The 17,852-nt window shown below is 57.4% G+C and overlaps 2 protein-coding genes across 3 annotated transcripts; one reads left to right on the forward strand and one right to left on the reverse strand.

Annotated features, from left to right (window-relative positions):
• Nucleotides 1–281: 281 nt before the first annotated feature.
• LOC118502272 lies at nucleotides 282–2,959 on the reverse strand. Its single transcript, XM_036034301.1, has 3 exons — nucleotides 2,297–2,959; nucleotides 1,233–1,634; nucleotides 282–400 (listed from the first exon to the last, which is right to left on the reverse strand). Exons 1-3 carry the CDS (start codon nucleotides 2,931–2,933, stop codon nucleotides 282–284), a joined length of 1,158 nt encoding a protein of 385 aa, XP_035890194.1. The 5' UTR covers nucleotides 2,934–2,959.
• SPRY1 (sprouty RTK signaling antagonist 1) lies at nucleotides 2,891–7,760 on the forward strand. Of its 2 annotated transcripts, none has more exons than XM_036031786.1 (2): nucleotides 2,891–3,021; nucleotides 5,569–7,760. In XM_036031786.1, the coding sequence occupies exon 2, from the start codon at nucleotides 5,624–5,626 to the stop codon at nucleotides 6,590–6,592; it is 969 nt and encodes a 322-aa protein (XP_035887679.1). In that variant the 5' UTR covers nucleotides 2,891–3,021; nucleotides 5,569–5,623; the 3' UTR covers nucleotides 6,593–7,760. The 2 variants fall into 2 exon arrangements, with proteins under 2 accessions (XP_035887679.1, XP_035887680.1); XM_036031787.1 differs by lacking the exon at nucleotides 2,891–3,021 and adding an exon at nucleotides 3,704–3,843.
• Nucleotides 7,761–17,852: the final 10,092 nt, after the last annotated feature.

Below are 17,852 nucleotides of genomic sequence, written 5' to 3' on the forward strand. Positions count from 1 at the left end.
TCCTGGAGCTGTGCCGGCAGCCGGGGAAGTGGTGAAGAACCCGGGAAGCTGCCCCGAGGTGGCTGGTGTTCCAGTTCTGATTTGACTGCTACAACAGATCCATTCCCAGTGGGCAGGAGCCCTGTCCGTCATTCATGTCGAGTTCACCATGTCCCTAAATATAACGAGACTGATGGAAACAAAACCCAGAAAACACATGCAGTCAGGTTGCCTCTACCCTTCTAAACAGCCCGTTCCACTACAATTTTTAATAGCAAGAGTGACTATGTCACTTCTTGGCTTCATTCTTGGTCTGTGTTGTTTTCTAGTGACGATTTCTGGTTGCCGATGCCCTTAGCGGTGCCCCGGGCTCCTGGGGGCGGGAGGGGGGATTTCAAGCACACCTTCAGCACGCGAACACCTGTAAGTGTAGCAGAGAAAGCCAACACTATTTCCACAGAATTCCTTACTATGTGAAGGCGTTTAAAATATTACTTTGAACTAGGAATCTCAATTCTCAAATGTATATAGGATTTAATTCTGGAGTTTCATTTCCTTGGCTTTGTTTCCCTAAAGACTTTAGGCTACTTCTTATATGTAGTACCCGGAAAAAAATATCACCTTAAATCTCACAGATAGGTATACTCACTGCAGCATTAACTACTCGATTTTTACAATAAACATCTAAGATCCAATAGTTTCAAAGGAAACAAAAAGTTTCCTACTTATTAAAATGATGTTTTTCAATGACATGTCATTTATCAGTAAGAATTGTAAAACTTCGTGGTACATTATTTCCATTTTAATTGGTTGCCATTTAGCTGGTTTAAAAAATGGGTTAGGCTTGTTTTTGCAAAAGTGTATGTATACACACACATATCACACAATTGAAGGAATTTGGAATTTTAAAAATCTGACTGATTTGGGGGAAATCATATCACAAGTCCAGGTGAAGCAAACACGGCGAAATCGACAGCAGGACCCCTCACCTGTGGGACACACGGTCACACACACCTGCAGGAAGAAGCCCACCTTCTGAACTCGGCAGACTTGACACATTCTGAACTTGGCTTTGAATAGGACCTGCAACCTTGTATTATCCTCTCTCTGCGTCAACATCCATTTTCTCTCTAGCCGATCGGAAGCGGTGGCTTCACACACCCCCTTTTAAACCTTCCTTTTACCCTTCAGAATTATTTTCTAACTCAGCTCTAAAGGTGGAGTCCATCCCCTTGCAGGGCAGTGACACGTGCGGGTCGAGGACCACGTCCGCAGGGTTCCTTCCACGACGCGCGGCGCTCGCAGCGCTTCCAGCGGCGGCGTCCGGTCAGAGGCTGCTGACGGCACGGGTCTGCACGGCTGCGTTTCCGAGCTGGTGCGCACGCAACGAAGGAGGAAACGACGGCCGGGGAAATCCTGTTCCAGGTTTTCGGGCAGCCCGTGTGATTGACACATGATATCACGGGGGGCGGGTCCTGGAGTGGAGGTGGAGGTGGAGGCCAGTTGCTGAAATTGTGCGGAGCTGGAGGGGGATCGCTCTGTAAGGCGAGCGGTGGTTTGCAGAGCGATCGCCGACAGAGCTCCCTGCCCCGGACGAGGAGCAGCCGCAGCCGCTGTAAACGCGCCTGGAAAGCAATTTCCAACCTTTGCATTAGGTAAGAGCCGTTTCCTTCCTTTCCTTCCGCAGACGTTTTAGGAAAGATTAGGTGAGAAATGTCGGCTTTTGCAAGGGACGGAGGAATGTGTCTTTGAACTCGTTTTAGATCTGGTTGCTGCAATTCCAATTACCAGTAGCCTTCCCACTGCTAGAACCAGTGCTCTTGAAGCAAAATGCTACCATTGGAGGTGGGGGGGGGGGGGGCACCCCCGCGAGGCCCTGTGATTACGCTCCCACCGTGCGAGCACTAACAAGTTTAAAGTCCGAAACGGCCGGCTGGGCGACCCACTGGGCGGTGTGTGCGGAAGAGGGGCTGGCGCTCGGCGTGCGGACCCGGGCGTGTTTGTTCAGGCATTGTTGGCGAAGCGATCGTTTAAAACCTGAATTTCCCGTCTCTGCGTATTGATTTCCAATGCGCAGAGGCGTTGCTTGAACGCTGTTTGAACTCCTAGGCATTCCAAAGGGGCCGCAGCACTTCGGCGAAAACGTGCGAGACTGCATGTTACTTTGGTTCGCTGCTGACACGCGGACTGCGCCCGCCTGTCAATCACAGCCAGCACCCACAGCCTGCACATGGCAGCGGGCGGCGGGCGGCCCGCCCCGCGTCCCCGCGCCTGGAAAGAGGGAAATTAATGTGTTTTTCTCTGCAACCCTCTGTGGCAGGCACCTCCGCCGAGGAACAGGAGGGTCGGAGGACTGGGAGCGAGCGCTGGCCCGGGAGGCTGCCCTGCCAGGACCCGAGCGCCCGGGACGCGGCGCCCCACTTTGGCAGAGTGAGGATCCGGACAGTGCCTGGACCTGCACGGGGCCGGACTACGCCCCGCCTCTTCCCCCGAGAGCCCCCCAACCTCGCTTCCTCGCCGCCCCCCTGAAAGAGCGGGTAGAAGGGGCCCACCCACACCCCCGGAGAGCAGCGGTCTCGGCCTAGCGGGCGTGCGCTCCTGGGCCCTGCGTAAGACGTCGGTTCGAGACCCGTCGCGGGCAGCGGAGGCTCGAGCGTCCGGGACGCGGCTCTTCGCCCGCCGCCACCACTGCCTTTCGCGGGAGAAGCGGTCGGCACCGAGAAGCCCTGCGGTCCTCTCACGGCGCGCACTGCCCTCCCTGCCGCTCCCCAGCCGGAGCCCCCGAAGGGACTGCGTTCCGTTTCTCGGACGGGCTTCGGGAGGAGAGCCCAGAAGTGGATGCCGCTGAGCCGCGAGGCCGAGGCGAGCTGTGAGCTGTCTGCGCCGGAGCCGTGAGCTCCGCGGCCGGAAGGGGGCCGCGGGGAGCGCTGCAGCCCAGCGGCGGCGCGGGCCATGCCCCCTCGCCCGCCCCGCCGCGCTTGATGCGGCGCCCGCCCGCCGCCCGCACCGGGTCCTGGGCCCCCCGCCACCGCCGTGGCCTAGGTGAGTGTGGAGCGGGCGGGTGGCAGGTGCGGGCGCTGGTGGAGGACAACGACGCAGGGTCTCGGTCCCCAGTTTCCTGGAGAGGCGAGGCCGTGGCCCGGGCGTCCTTTTGGGGGACACCTCCACTCAAAAGGTGGATTCGAGGAGGCCTTTGGGTCACTCCCTGAAGGGCCAGGAGCTTTTTGACTTGTGCCGGCGTCAGGCTTTCTGTGGCGGAGTCGGGGTGCGACTGGACACCGCTCAGGGCCGTGAGCGCGCGGGGCAGAGGGGGGTGCGCGTTCGTGCGCGCGCGCTTGTGCGCGTATGTGTGGGTGTGTGCGCGCCTGGGGAGGCATCCCCCAGAATCCGCATCAACCCTCGGGCAGGACCAGCCTGCGTCCCGGAGCCCCACGTCCTGCCCGTTTTGCCTGCGCGGAGCGGTGGGGAGGGCACGGCCCCTTTAAAGGGCAGCCCGCCCTCCGAGTCATGGACACCTCCGCCTCCGCCCCCAGCCCGCTGGAGCGGGGGAGAGGACTTGTTTTCATTCATAACTTTTTCCTTTTCCTTCCTCTCCGTCAACTATTTATTCAGCGCTCTGGGCTCGGAGCGCACAGGGCGCGCTCCCCCGCAGGCCCCGCGCTGTGGCGGCGCAGCCGTGCGGCCCGAGCCCCGCGCCTTCGGCCCGGGCCCTAGGAGGCCGCTGTGCGCCCAGGTGCAAACGGGCGCTGCGTACCGTCCGTGCCGCGGGCCGGCTCGGGACCTGTGGGCCACCTCGGTGGGGACACACACAGGTTTTGGAGAATCCACGGCGATCCTTAGGATATGAGGGGCTTGTACGAGGAGGTATCGACTTGGGTCGTGTTTTCTCGGGGCGGACCGTTTGTCTAGAACGTGCGAGCGTGTTGAGGGGTGGCTCGGGGACTGTCCCCGCTGCCCAAGGGGCTTTGCTTCAGACCAGAAGTGGGGCACTTTCTTTTCATCTGCTGATCGACCTTCCCAGGCGGTAGGGACTTGGTGACGGTCAGAGAAAACGCTGCTTACAGCCGCGGCTGGGGTTTTTCTCTCCACTCTTCGGCGCGTGTCCTGCCGAGAGGACTCTGCCTTAGTGCTTTCCCACACTCGGCCGTGGGAGCCGGGCCCTTCGGGGCTGCAGGGCCGAACCCAGCGGGCTGGGACCGAATTGGTTGCTGGCACAGCGGAGGAAGAATCAAACAGAACCTTGGGAGATCCGAGTGAGGGAGAAGGAGGGAGGGGACTCCCCGGAGTTAGACGCAAAGACAGCCTGGGGACCCCTTCACTCTCGGTATTAGCTGAGATGGGCTTTTCTCTGCTTTTATTCCTTAAGCTGGTGCTTCCGGCTCAAGGCGGGGGGTGGAGGGCAGAATGGGCATTTTTTCCTTTCGTGCTTGAAGGGCTCCACGCCTGTCGACTTTGGGAGGAATTTGTGTGAAAAATATCCTAGTTTATAAGTGACCGAAGACGGAAATGCTTTTATGTTTGGCAGTTTGTGTTTTGAGGAATGCATGATAAGTGAGCAATCGTTTACTCTTGGTCAGGAAACACAGTTGCTCGCTTTTACCAGGATTTTTTAAATCAGTGTGCTGATTTTATTGCAAGAAGCGCAGGGATTCAGAGTTGGCAGTGCTTTCAAAAACCAGGCCCCCTGGTATAAAACGCAGCTCTTTAAAGGAGAGGAAATGCGGATCATTGAAATGGCCAGGATTTCCCCCTGAGCCGCTTTGAAGGCCTGACACTCGCTTGTGCATGAGAAGTTCTCTTGTTGCGTGCGGGAGCCCTCGCGGAAACGTTTGAAAGTCCTCTCCTCATCCCAAACGCGAACACTCTTTCGCGTGAACAGGACCGTCCGTGGGGTTGTGTGTGCGTGCCCTTCTGTGGCTGTGAACCCCAGGAGCTCCTGCCTCCGTCTCTGTTCACTCTGCATCTTGCACAGTAGTAACGAGCGAGCGTGAAAACCCTGGTGGCTGCAGAAGGTGACGTCCTGTTTCGAGATTCCATTTTACTTTGCCATCTCTTTTCTAATGGACGGAGCATGCCCTGCCTGACTTCCCCGCCGTTAATCTGACGCTGGTAACAGCAGGCAAACGGCACAAACACAAGGGCACCCGAGCTGGTTTTCCGGGGACGTGTCCTTCTGTGGGGACACGGGTGGGGGGGGATGGCCCTGAGCTTTCTACTCCAGGGGGGGCAGGGGTCCCCTGCACGGGCAGACTCCACTGTCCCTGTTTGTTCGATTCCCCCACAGGAAGGGGTTACTCCTCCTCTATTCTGCTCTGTAAAAGTTGAGTAACCTGATTTTCCTGGCCTGGCGGGGGGAGCTCTTGCTCACATCTCACATTCTTCTCCCATGATGTGGTCCTCGGCTGGCCTCTCCGGGGCTGGAGCCCGGCCAGGCCCCCAGCAACCCTGTCTTCCGCCGGCCAAGGTGATCATTACCAGGTGCTTCGGGCCGTTTGTGACTTGATAGGGTGTGTCTGCCCCCTCCCCCCAAATACTTCCTGTCATTTATTTTTCTCCCTCTGTTTTTCTCTCTGTTGGCTTTCCGTGTAGGATTTCAGATGCATGCCAGGTCCCCGCTGACGGCCCGCGTCGCAGACCACCACCCATGGATCCCCCAAACCAGCATGGCAGTGGCGGTTCCTCGGTCGTGACCCAGCAGCCCGCCCTGGCCAGCCGGCCACGGCTGGACTACGACAGAGAGCTTCCGCCCGCCGCTATTTTGTCCTTGGACCAGATCAAGGCCGTGAGAGGCAGCAACGAATACACGGAGGGGCCCTCGGCTGTGAAAAGGCCCGCTCCGCGCGCGGCGCCCAGGCCAGACAAGCAGGAGCGGACTCATGAAATCCTACCGCTCAGCGTGCACAACAACTACGAGCAGAGGCCCGCGGGCCACCCGGGACACGCGGGGCTCGCCCATCACGCCCGAGGCCCCGTCCTGAGCCGATCCACCAGCACCGGGAGCGCCGCCAGCTCCGGGAGCAGCAGCAGCGGCAGCGCGTCTTCCGAGCAGGGGCTGCTGGGACGGTCGCCGCCGGCCAGGCCTGTGCCCGCCCACCGCTCGGAGAGGGCGGTGCGGACCCAGCCCAAGCAGCTGCCGGCGGCCGACGACCTGAAGGGCTCCTTGAAGGAGGGCCCGAGCCAGCACCAGTTCATCTGCGAGCAGTGCGGGAAGTGCAAGTGCGGCGAGTGCACGGCCCCCAGGGCCCTGCCCTCGTGCCTGGCCTGCGACCGCCAGTGCCTCTGCTCGGCCGAGAGCATGGTGGAGTACGGCACGTGCATGTGCCTGGTCAAGGGCGTCTTCTACCACTGCTCCAACGACGACGAGGGCGACTCCTGCGCGGACAGCCCCTGCTCCTGCTCCCGGTCCCACTGCTGCCCGCGCTACCTGTGCATGGGGGCCATGTCCCTGCTGCTGCCCTGCCTGCTCTGCTACCCTCCGGCCAAGGCCTGCCTGCGGCTGTGCCGGGGCTGCTACGACTGGACCCACCGCCCCGGCTGCCGGTGTAAGAACTCCAACACCGTCTACTGTAAGCTGGACAGCTGCCCCTCCCGGCCGCGGGGGAAGCCCTCCTGATGGGGGCGCTGGCTCGCACCTCCTGAACCCCTCGCTTTCAAGGTGCAGCGGTGGAAAAAGATGCTGTTAGGTTCCGGCTTGCCTTCCTTCGCGGCGGGCCCCTTTCCTGCCGTCTCCACCCCTGTTCCCAAGGCTGGCCTCGTGGGTGCTGCCGCCCTCCGTGGACAGTCCGTGGGAGTGGACTGGGAGGCCGCCCCCGGCTCCCGCTCAGGACCAGAGCCTCTGCCAGGCACTGGGGAGCCCGTGGGGAGTCACCGCTGGGTTTTGTGCCGCCTTCCGGTTCTGCAGGCAACGTCCCCCCCCCCCCCCCACGCCCAGGCCTCGGAGGTTTAGACCTCTTTTTCACGGGGTTGCTCTGGGCGCAGGCGAATTGGCTCTTCAAGAAGTCGCCGTTGAATTGCTGAAATAAGCTATGTATCTCTCCAAGTAGGTCTGTCTTCGTAATGTTGGACCCGTAAGTAGCCTGGAGCACATTTTTGTTGTAACTCACAAATTTCTCCTTTAACCACTGCCTTCTCGCCCCTCCGAGTTCTCGCCTCTCCGTGTTGGCATTGTCTTATTCGAGAGATGCCAGGTATTATAATTATTATTGTTATTTTTTTTGTATGTAACGCTAAATCCACTCGACAATGTAAATCTTCACATTGGAGATATATTATATCTTGCTGATCCTCATTCTAGCTTTTATATTTGTGAAGGACTCCGCTACCTTCCTTCCGCGTCCCACGCTTTTCACCAAATTTCTCCTGTCGTGGAGGGCCCTTGGGTGCCTGAGGTTCATATTTATAGCTGATCAGTCCCCAGAGAAGGGATCTCGGCTCCTTAGTGGTCCCTTCGGGCCCTTGGTTAGTGAGCAGCCGAGGGCGCCTAATCTTTTCCGTGTTTTCATGGCCTTAACCACAAATTGTGGTGCTTTTTGTATATTTTATGTACAAATCACAAAGTTGAATTCTGACTATTTTTAAGACAAAAGTCTGTTAAACTTTTTTATTGTAAAGAATATTTATTATGCGAATCTCTATTATTTTATGATATTTATTTCAAAAGACTGTTGAAATGTACTCATGTCTGAATATAACAAAATATCAATGCATAACGGAAAATAAGGTGATACGAAGAAAGTACCTATGTTAACTATAATGCAGAAATATATGAATTAATGAACCTGCCTCTTGATTTCGTCCTTTATTTGGCCGGTACTGTTTGGTGACTTGGGTTACTTGCTTTGGCTCTTCCTTCAGGCACAGCCGTTTCGTTTCTTTCCCTTACCAGCCCCAGTCTAGACACAGGTGAGCTCGGACTTTAAACTGGCTGTTTCCTGGAAACTGCAGTGGACAAATGAGTCACCCGAAGTGTTTCAGCGAATGCCTAAGCGCATCTCTATAAAGTGAAAATGTTTTGTGGTCTGTATAAACAGTCACTTCCACTCTGGCTAGTTTGTAAGCAAGAGGCTCTGTGTGTGTGTCGCTGTTTCTTGGAATGGGACAGATCTAGAAGTTCATAAAAATATTTATCTTAACTCGCTTGGGTTAATCAGAAATTAGTCTCCGTCAGCAAAGCTTGGAAGCACTGAGTCTGTAGCGTGCTAGGAGTCTCCGGCATTGCCGCTGCAGTAAGACATCCTAGAAGTTACAGTGCGCCGAGGGAAGAGTTCACATGATCAGGGAGTTTTGAAAAGCATTCCCATTTTAAAAAACCTCCTTGCCTACTTGTTTTGAAAGGACCCTGACCTTTTCACATCCTTTAGTGAGTCTTTTTTATGTATTTTTAAAAGATTTTATTTATTTATTTTTAGAGAGGGAAAGGGGGGGGGGAGAGAAAAAAACATCAATGTGCAGTTGCTGGGGGCCATGGCCTGCAACCCAGGCATGTGCTCTGACTGGGAATCAAACCTGCAATGCTTTGGTTCGCAGCCTGCGCTCACTTTAGTGAGTCTTTAATGTGGCCCACTCAAGTGGTTTTTCATCGTGTCCTGTGGGGTAAGGAATCTGCAGACCTGAAACTTTATGTTAGAAAAAGTAAATGTTTTTATTTTGTAGTCTGCTAAAACCAGTGTATAGCTGGTATCATTGGGCCCGATAACAGTCTGTTCAAGGGAATCCCCGGAATGGCTCTCGCCACCGACCCGGCCTACAGGACGTGCCAGACCGCCCGGTGATCCGCGTTTGAGAGCGCTGTGGTGACAGAACTGGAACCCGGGATTTGGTCTATCAGAACTCTTATCCAGCCGTTGTGTGTCGATTGGTGTCTCTTAGATGACTTGGTCCCTCGTTTTACAAGTATTGTTCTTCGTAAACAGGCCTGGGTTTTGTTTTCATCAGACAAGGTCTCAGTGGTAGAACCTTGCTTTAATGCTGCCCCTTCAAGCCCCTGAGCCTCTTAGCGTTGTGGCGTTTGACCAAATGGTTTCTCTAGTCCCTGGATGGATGTGCTGGTTCCAGGGGCTACTGCATCGTCCAGTCTTTCAAAGTGTGGACTGACTTCCTCTCGTACTTAAGTTATGTGATGTTATCACTGGTCCTTTAATACTAAGTAGTCCATTGAGATTTGTCTCCTTAGCGAATGCCACGTTCAAGGTACAGACCCCCTCGAAGTACTGTGTTATTGTTTTCTGTTGTTTTTGGACCCTTGGTGTGACTGGGAGCTGGGGTGAGGGCTGTGTGTAGTTTTAACAACCAGACGGAGAAGCTGCAGTTCTTGTTGAGAGAAACACGTCCCAGTTACGGGCATGCAGTCCATCGGGGAGCCGTCCCTTCAGGCGGTGGGTGCGGAACGCAGCCAGGTAACGGGATGACAGGGGTCTGCCTCGGCGTCTGGCCCACCCCTGGGAGCAGCGAGAGGTCTGAGGTGCAGACAGAGACAGGCGCGTCAGGTGGCAAAGCAAAAGCACTTGGATTCAAAACATCCTCCTCTGTGATGGCGTCCACCTCGAAGGAAAAAAATATTAGGGTGTGTCCTCTTAAGAGCGTTTGACTCGGAGGCTCTGGAAGGTACCCCCCAGGCTGAGATGTCCCACAGCACCACTCGCGGTGGGCGTGGTCCGCCCAGTGAAAAATCATGTACCGGAGACGCGGGCTGACCGCCCCTCTAGTCCACACTCGTTTCCTCCCTCGGCTACTGCAGCCTCCGCAGAAGGACCCTTTCTGTAGTTGCCTGCCTGTTTTCTGGCTGCCAGTGTGTTTTCGAGAGACTTGGGTTGTGAGTCACACCGACCCCGACCGCCGTCATGGACTAGTTGCCTGTCCATGGTGTGTGTGAGAGGCAGCCCAGCGGGACCACGGAGTGGGAACCGGCAGGGAACGCGCCCCGTTGGCGAAGGCTGGAGGTGAATCCCGAAACGGTAGCCCGCTGCAACGATTCTGTGGTTTTCAGAGCCCAACCCATAGACCGTTCCAGCTGCAGCGGAGAAAAATAAAAGTGAAAACACAGGGGTCTTCAAAGTGAAAGGAAGGAAGTCGGAAACGAACTGTTTTTACCCTGAAATTGCTGTTGGAACCGGCTCAGAGGACTCGTTCCTAGAAGACTGGTTTAAGTTTTGAGATGGTCTCCTTTTCTTAACTCTTTTTTTTTTTTTTTTTTTTTTACATAAAGCATTACATTTCATGGAAGGTTTTAGCTGTAGCTCTTCAGCAAAAAACCCCAAACAACCCCTTGGTGAAACATTGACACACACACACACTGTGCTCATCTAAAACTCTGCACTGTATAGACTTTGCTATTGCAAGAGAGTTTGGAGCCTTAGAATCTCTTGAAAAGAGATTCAAGACAGTTGGAGGGCTGTCTTGTCCATTATCCCACCGTTTAGATATAATCGAAATAGTGACGTCCTCCACTGACAGGTTGCTGATTCTTCCCCTAGTCTCTCAGGCTGCCGATCCGTGTGGCCACGCTGTTCTGCATGCGGACGAGTGGGCCAGCCGGGCCTGGGGCTCAGGGTCCGCCTCTCCTGACGCCCCCCCGCCCCGCGCCGCCAACGTGAGATGATGAGACGGTTCGGAGGTCTGCGTCACCGCCCGGAGGACAGACTCCCTGGAGGACCGACTCCCGGGAGGAGGAGCTTCTGGTCCCGCATTCCGTACTCCTTGGAGATTTTATGGGGCGGTTTCCAGCAGCTGTCTCAGCGCTGTGCCTCCATGTGCGGGGTGCGGAAACCGAGGCCTGGCTGGAGCAGGGACGTGCCGGCGGCGGGGGCACAGAGCGGGGCTGGCACAGGGGCGGGCCAGCATTTGCTCCGGGTCCGGGTGGCGGGGGCTGGGCTGCGTGCACCTTGGCCTTGGGCACGGCATCCTCTTTCCCGGGGGCTTTCCCTTCACAGCGCATGAGTGCACGTGCCCCTCGGCCAGGGAGCCGAGTGCTTTTCTGCGCGTGTTACAAGCCCTTAGCTCTCGGCATCAAGCAGCCAGTGACTGCGCTGCCACGAGTACTTCTCGTGTGTTCAAGTCCAGGTTCGCGGGCCCATGGAAAACGGCACGTGCGCCTCCTGTGGCCGGGCTTCTACCAGCACCGGGGAGGGATCGGGCTGCGGCAGGGACGGGAACCGGCATCCAGATTGAAGAACCCGAGGGGTGGTGCCTCTGGCGGTTACCCCGGGGGCAGTGTGGTCACCGAGGAGCAGGTCCGGACGTCCTCTTCCGTCCAGGTCTAAAGACCTCTGTTTTCTGCCGGACGGTGGAGTAGCCGGGCGTCGGTTCTGACTGCTGGGACTGCCAGGGAATCCAGACCTGGGTGGTTTGGGTGGAGATGCCAGAATTCTCCATCGTTCGCCCGTACTCCAAGAGTTTCTTTTAAAAAAAATATTTTATGTATTTATTTTTAGAGACGGGAAGAGAGGGGGAGAGAGAGAGAGAGAAGCATCCATGTGTGGTTGCCTCTCACGTGGCCCCCACTGGGAGTCATGGCCTGCAACCCAGCCATGTGCCCTGACTGGGAATCGAACCTGTGATGCTTCGGTTCGCAGCCCGCGCTCCATCCACTGAGCTAGGCCAGCCAGGGCCAAGAGCTTCTTTTGATCAAACAGTCACGGCACGCACTCTCAGCGCTGGAAGGAAGCCTAGCAGCCCTCTCCTTCGTCTTTAGCTGAGCAACGAGAGAGCCAGGGACAGAGAGGTCACTCGCCAGAGTCAGGGTCTCGGTGCCGGAAGTAAAATAAACTTTCCGGAAGCCCGTGGGCTGCCCACGGGCACGGGGTAAGCGGCTGGAAGGGAGGAGGCGCTGGGGTGGCTTGAACGAACGTCTCGGGCGAGTTCACGTTGTGAAATTGAACAGATCTGTGAAAGCGCCGCGGACTCGCGGCTGTCCGAGGCAGAGACCGCGTGCCGCGGAGGGATTCGGAGGAAACCGGCCGACGGGGCTCCACGCAGGGCAGGGAGCGAGTGCGCGTGGGGAGGCCTGAGTCCCGGTTCGGTTGGCACTGGTCCCCGGCTCCGGCTGCGTGGGAGGCCACCGGGAGTAAAACACGACCACACGCTGTGCCCCCCGGGCCAGCCAGAGCCCCCGGGCTGGGGCCTGGGTGTCGCTTTGTCCGACAGGCTCCCCGGGTGGAACCGATCAGAGGTGTGTGGACCCCTCCACATCGTGGGGGTTAAAGTGACAGATTGAGAGAAAGAAACCCGGAGGTATGAAGGACCGGAGCCACCCTGGAGGTTGGAGGGGCTGGGAGGAAGGGGCCAGGGTGGGAACTGTGACCGAGGGGCCCTTCTGCAGGGCTGGGCAGTTACCCACATGTGGGCTGGAGATGGAGGACAGGACTGCAAATGGACTGAGCGCGGGGACCTGGCTGAGCCTGGGGCCCAGAGTGTGTTTGCTGGAAGAGACGGTGGCGTCTGCTGAGGAGGGACACGGGACGGGAAAGCTGGGTTCTCTCGGATGGGCCGTTGAAGCGCCGTGAGTCTCCAGCTGGTCGCTGAGGAAGAAGTCTGGCGTCCAAAGGAGGTGGGCGGCGGCCTGTCATCCTCGTGGGGGCGACACGGGAAAGGACAGGACTAAAGCGGCCCAGGGCTGAACCTGGAGGACCACGCCTGCCTGCAGGGAACAGAGGCAGGAAGGGCACAGGGCCGGCAGGCGAGGGGGCTCTGAGGAGCACAGGCCCCGGGAGACCAGCGTGTCTGAGACCGGAGGGTAAGTCAGGATGGAAGCCAGTCACTAAATATCAAAAGCTGTGGAGACTCCCAGCTAAACCTGGTGGGTGGTGTTTAGGTGAAACCGTGGTCATAAAAGCCAGGTTGCATGGGATGGGGAAAGCGGTGGATGGTGAGTGCCTGAAGACAGCAGCTTGGACTCTGCCAGAGATTTGAGGTACGAAGGTAAGTAGAGGCAGATGAGGAGGGTTTTCAGAGTAACCGAAACCTGAGCCTTCTTGTAGGAAGAGAGTGAGGGCAACAGGGCAGGAGAGGCAGTGGCTGAAGGGGCACAGCTCCCCGAGGGGGAGGGGGAGGGGAGGACAGAGGAGGGAGGGGGGGGGCCTTCTCACCCGGGTGGGAGGGGCTCTCCTCCCGGATTGAAGGATGAGAGAGGAGGAGGAGGAGAAAGACAGTGGAGTCTGAAGACAAGGAGAGGGAATTGCCCCCAGATTCCGGTGAGCAGGGGATGCTCTCCGGTCGATAGTTAAGATGCGTTGGGGACTGAACTTGGGTCTTGAGAACGGGGGGCCTGGGGTGGCCTCTCAGGGTGCCGCTGATGTGTCATCCTCACCCACGAAGGGAATTTTTTGGGGGGCTACTGAATGGTCTTCAGGTTTTATCTAGACGTCCCTCGCCGCAGCTGGCGAGAGGGGCAGCCAAAGCCGGGAACAAGGGGCCTGTGAGACGCGGTGGCTTTGCAGGAGGCCAGGAGCTTGCGGGCGGTGTCGGCTGCGGGTTTGCCGCAGGGCCTGGCCGGAAGGACTGGATGAAGGTTCCAACCTGTGGGTGAAACGCAGGCTCCCAGAGACTCAGGAATGGGGACAGGTATATGGCAGCCGAGGACTCGAGGTTTTTCAGGTCAAGGTTGTAGACGGTGGCTGTGTTTCAGCACCAGGGAAATCTGGGCTTTCTCGGGGCTGACGGGGAGCTGCGGTGCAGGGATTTTGGGAGGGGAGGACCAAGGGGAGGAGAAACAGGCCCGGATGTTAGAAGAGGCGTTAATTTTGGTATCAAGATGCCCGAGGTGGAGGTGGAGAAGGAGACTTAGGGGCTGCTGTGTGTGTCTGGAGAGGATGTTCTTAGACCCTTTAACTTGTTTTTAAGCCAATGGATGATAAATCAAGTACACAAGATCTGATAAAAAGGCAAGATTTCTTAATAAGGAATGAACTTGGAGAGTGGAATTGATTTCCAGTGGGATGGGCTCTGTTTACAGCACACGTGGTCCATTCACAAAATCTGTTATTGAATCAAGAAAGATATCTTCATGAACATTGACTGACCAGCCAGTTCGGTCACAACAGTACATGGGGCCCGAAGGCCTGCCCGCCCTCCCTGCGGAAGCATTGGCCCCTCAGGAGGCCAGGGGGCTGGGTCCCAGGCTCGGGCCTGCCGGCCTCCGTGCAAGCTGGGGCTTCGGTGACTTCGAGTTTTGTCCTTCTAGGTCACCCAGAACACACGCGCCTTCTCCTCCGAGCGTGGCGAGGCCCGTCTTGGCCGAGAAAGCCGCTGGTGTCGGAGCTATTTATAGAGTGTGCGAAGGTCCACGTGGTTGGTTTCTCCGTGGTTCCTAAACCTGCTCTTGGAATTACCTCTCATTTCCTCTCTGTGTCTGCTCTGGGCCGTTTTTAGCTTTTCCCCTTTGGTACCAGAAACACAACTCCATTAGGGAAGATAAAATAAAGATGAAACTAAAACTCATCCATTTAATTCCTTGCCATCTAAGGCCTAGAACAGGGCTTGTTACCGTAGAGTAGGAACTCAGTAGGTGATGCGTTGCTGATTGCCTTGGGAGGTTCATTCCTGAAAGTTTCACTGTTAAGGAAGGGTGCTGAGATTAGTGAGCACGCTGAGTTTTGGTTTTTGCGGGGTTTTGGACACTGTTTCCAAGGTCAACAATATCGGCAGTTTCAAGGGACAGTTAGACCTGCTTGGCGCTGTCAGCGGTCTAATCATTCATTCGGCGATGTCTTCGGTGCGGAGGACCCCGGTCTGGGCCGAGTCACTCCCGAGAGTGAGCCCCGTGGCTGGGACTGTTCTCGCGGTGGGAACCGGGGCGCTGGGAGCGGCAGCCTCGTCTGCCTGTGCCCGCCAGGCAGGCTTTGTGGGGGACACCTGAGGGATGAGCGGTCACCCATCAGGTGGCCAAGTACAGAGCCGTGATCGTGGCGTGATGGGAAAATGGCCAGTGCGTGCGCCTGCCTGGGCCGGGTGCCCGCGGGAGGGGTGGAGCCGGTCCCGGAAACGGGGCTGGCGCTTCCGGAAGTTGAGCGCCATCCTGCGGGCTGCAGGGACCCCGGGCAGGACAGACTGTACACAGAAGAGACATGTGACCAGGTGAGAGGTTCAGAAAGACCCTTCCGGCAGCACTGTGCAGGGCGCACGGGGCAGGGGCCGGGGTGGGGGGTGGAGGAGGGAGGAGAGGGACCAGCCAGGGGATGGCCAAGGGGACAGACAGGAGCAGGGGAAGGAGCGACTGGGGTGTGACCGGGTGGGTTGAGGAAGGGGAGCGAGGAGGAACCTGGTGACTCCGTGCTGGATGGAGGCATGGGGCCGAGAGGATGTTTGTAAGAACCGAGTGCATACAGAGACCGGAGTTCCCCACACAGAACGTTCCAGTATGCGGCAGACTTGGGAATCTTCCTTCCCTTGGGCAGCACCTCTCCCCGGACAGTTAGTGAGCAGTGCCGCGGACAGAAGGACGGGAGCAGGAAGGCAGAGGAAGCCAGCGGCTCCGGCCATCAAACCAACCGAATCATTCCTTCTCCCGTCCACCCCCGCTCCGCAGGGACCATTGTATGTCATGCACAAAAGTCAGCTACGTGTCTGGACTCTGTTGTGGGAAATACTAACTTCCAGAAGTAGAGAGTTCAGCACACCAACCAACCACTTTCTCCTGATTGTGTAAAAACACCCCCCCCCAACATGGCACTCATTAGGCCGGCCCCCCAGCCCCAGGCATGCGGTTGCAATCAGGGACAGTCCTAACGCCGGGGTCCGAGACGTGGGTGTGTCCCGGTCGTCCTTCTCCCCCGTGTTTCTCTGTTGGTCACAGTTGGGATGGCAGCGACGCTGGACGGAGGGAGGAGGGCGACTGGGGACATAAGCACTCGATGACGGGGGTCAGGCCTCTGGAGGAGTTCGCAGCCACTCGAACCTGGGAGGCACCGTTAAGGTGACTTCATTCCTTCGGGGTAAAGACAGCTGAGTGCCTGCAGGGTGGGAGGGAGGTGGAGTGACCGGCCCCGGGACACAGCCACCAGAGTGACAAAAGGCCAGGAAGGCCCCTTGGGAAAGGCCTGTCCCCCTCCCACCGCGTGGGCCCTGTCTGTGCTCAGGCCTCGGAGCCGAAGGTCTAGGCCCCACGCAACGCGGCGCTGGGCTGGGCTGGCGCCTCGGGACGCACCTTCTTGCAGAAGCTGCAGGAGGGAAAGGCTCCACCACTCCGGCTTGGAACTCGCCGAGTTTTTCCTTGTGTTCTGAAACGCCTGCAAATGATCATATTGGAGCGTACAGTTTCTGCCTTCTGCAGGTGGTATGCGGCGCATGCCGAGACCTGCTCCGGCTTTTCCGAGAGGCGATCGTTACAAAGCAGAGCAACCTGAACTTGAGGGAAGCTGTCACCGCTCAGTTTCAGAAGTTTAGTTTAAAAAAAAAAAAGAGTCAAGTGTGGAAGTCCACATTGCCTTGTGTCCTATATAGATAAGGGGGTCCCCCCACCCCCGTCACTGAACCAGGTACCGTGCCCCTTGAATTCTTAAGTAAAAGTACTTGGGGGAGGGGTCCTCTTCATCCTCGGGGAAAATATGCTTCATACGGATGGTAAAATCTGGCAAATTTTGGAAAGAAGAAAAGCAGGCAGTACTCCTGAAGGAGAAAAAAAAAAAAAAAAGGTCTGCTTGAACTTGCCTTTCTTAAAAAAAAAAAAAAAAAAAAAAAAAACACCAAAACCCAACATTCTTTCATGAAGCATTTTTTTTTTCTAAAGTATTTGCCCTGGAGCACTTTTTCTCCTCCTTACCCATGCTTATCTTTCAAAACAAACATTGGTTCCTCTCTGCTGGAGAGTCTGAGGAAGTTCCTCTGAGGCTGTGCCCCACGAGCCAGCCGGGCGGGAACTGTCACCTCCTTCCTAGGGCCCGGCAGATGACTAAGTCGACCGCAGGGCCGCGCGGCCTCGCGCCGTGACTGCTCGGGGTTGGGGGGGGGGGGGGGGCGGCGGCGACCGTACCTGCGGGGCCGATTCTCCAGGGGAAAGAACACGGGGCTGTGTTTTCGCGCGCGCATGAAACGCCGGGTCCCTTTGACCCGATGGAAAAAGCGCGTCTGCCGGTGGCTGCCTCGCTGGAATATGGTGATGCACACCTGGAAACACTTGTGTCATGTATCACACGATGTTCCTGGCCTGCAGCGTGACTGCATGGCAAATAACCGTATTAAAAATTAATCTTTTCCAGTTCATCAGAGCGCACGTCTTCCTGGAGCCCCCAGGGTTCCCCGGCCCGCGGGCCCCGCCCCCACTTCCCGCGGTTGCCCTGGGCGCGGAGAAGTCCAGGGCGCACTGGCTCTCCCGGGGCCCCGCCGCTGTGCCGCGTGCCTCCCGCCGCGCTCTCACCCCGCTCTCCGCTCTCCGGCTTCTCCGCAGGATAAATCTCCTAGCCTGCGGCCCTGGTTCGCCGCCTGTCTCTGCAACCCACCTCTGCATCCTGACCTCAGGGACGGCCTTTGCCCTTTTCACTCTCCGCGTGTGGCTGGGTTTAAGTCCTCCTCCTTGGACAGAGTCGTGTCAAAATGCTCTCTCCCAGAAATTCCTCGGGAACAGCATGCTGTCCGCCGCTCATAGCTTCTAATGTTTACTTTTTAACGTGGAGGAGGCCAAACTGGACCACTGCCCTCCCACCGTCTCCAGCGGGGCCTGAGAATGAAGTCGGCCTCCAATGGAGCGGAGGGAGGAAAACGGGGAGGGAGGTAGGCGCACAGGGGGCCTTCGCAGGGAACCGAGGACCCGGAGCCGGAGGAGCAGCTGGGCCATGCTGTCTCCAGACCAGGCGGGGCCCAGGGAACCAGCTGCGCGGAAGGGGCTACACCGCGTGGGGAGTCACGGCCCCAGGGTCGCTGTGGGCAGGTAGCTCTCCCTCGGC

Source organism: Phyllostomus discolor, chromosome 8, assembly GCF_004126475.2.
Source record: "Phyllostomus discolor isolate MPI-MPIP mPhyDis1 chromosome 8, mPhyDis1.pri.v3, whole genome shotgun sequence".
NCBI lineage: Eukaryota > Metazoa > Chordata > Mammalia > Chiroptera > Phyllostomidae > Phyllostomus > Phyllostomus discolor.

Coding starts and splice junctions, on each gene's coding strand:
- LOC118502272 (XM_036034301.1), bottom strand. CDS start 2,933: ATGGCCCGCGCCGCCGCTGGGCTGCAGCGCTCCCCGCGGCCCCCTTCC. Junction 1,635..2,296: donor TTCCTCGGCGGAGGTGCCTG/CCACAGAGGGTT, acceptor AACGGCTCTTAC/CTAATGCAAAGGTTGGAAAT. Junction 401..1,232: donor GCGGACGTGGTCCTCGACCC/GCACGTGTCACT, acceptor CTACACTTACAG/GTGTTCGCGTGCTGAAGGTG.
- SPRY1 (XM_036031786.1), top strand. CDS start 5,624: ATGGATCCCCCAAACCAGCATGGCAGTGGCGGTTCCTCGGTCGTGACC.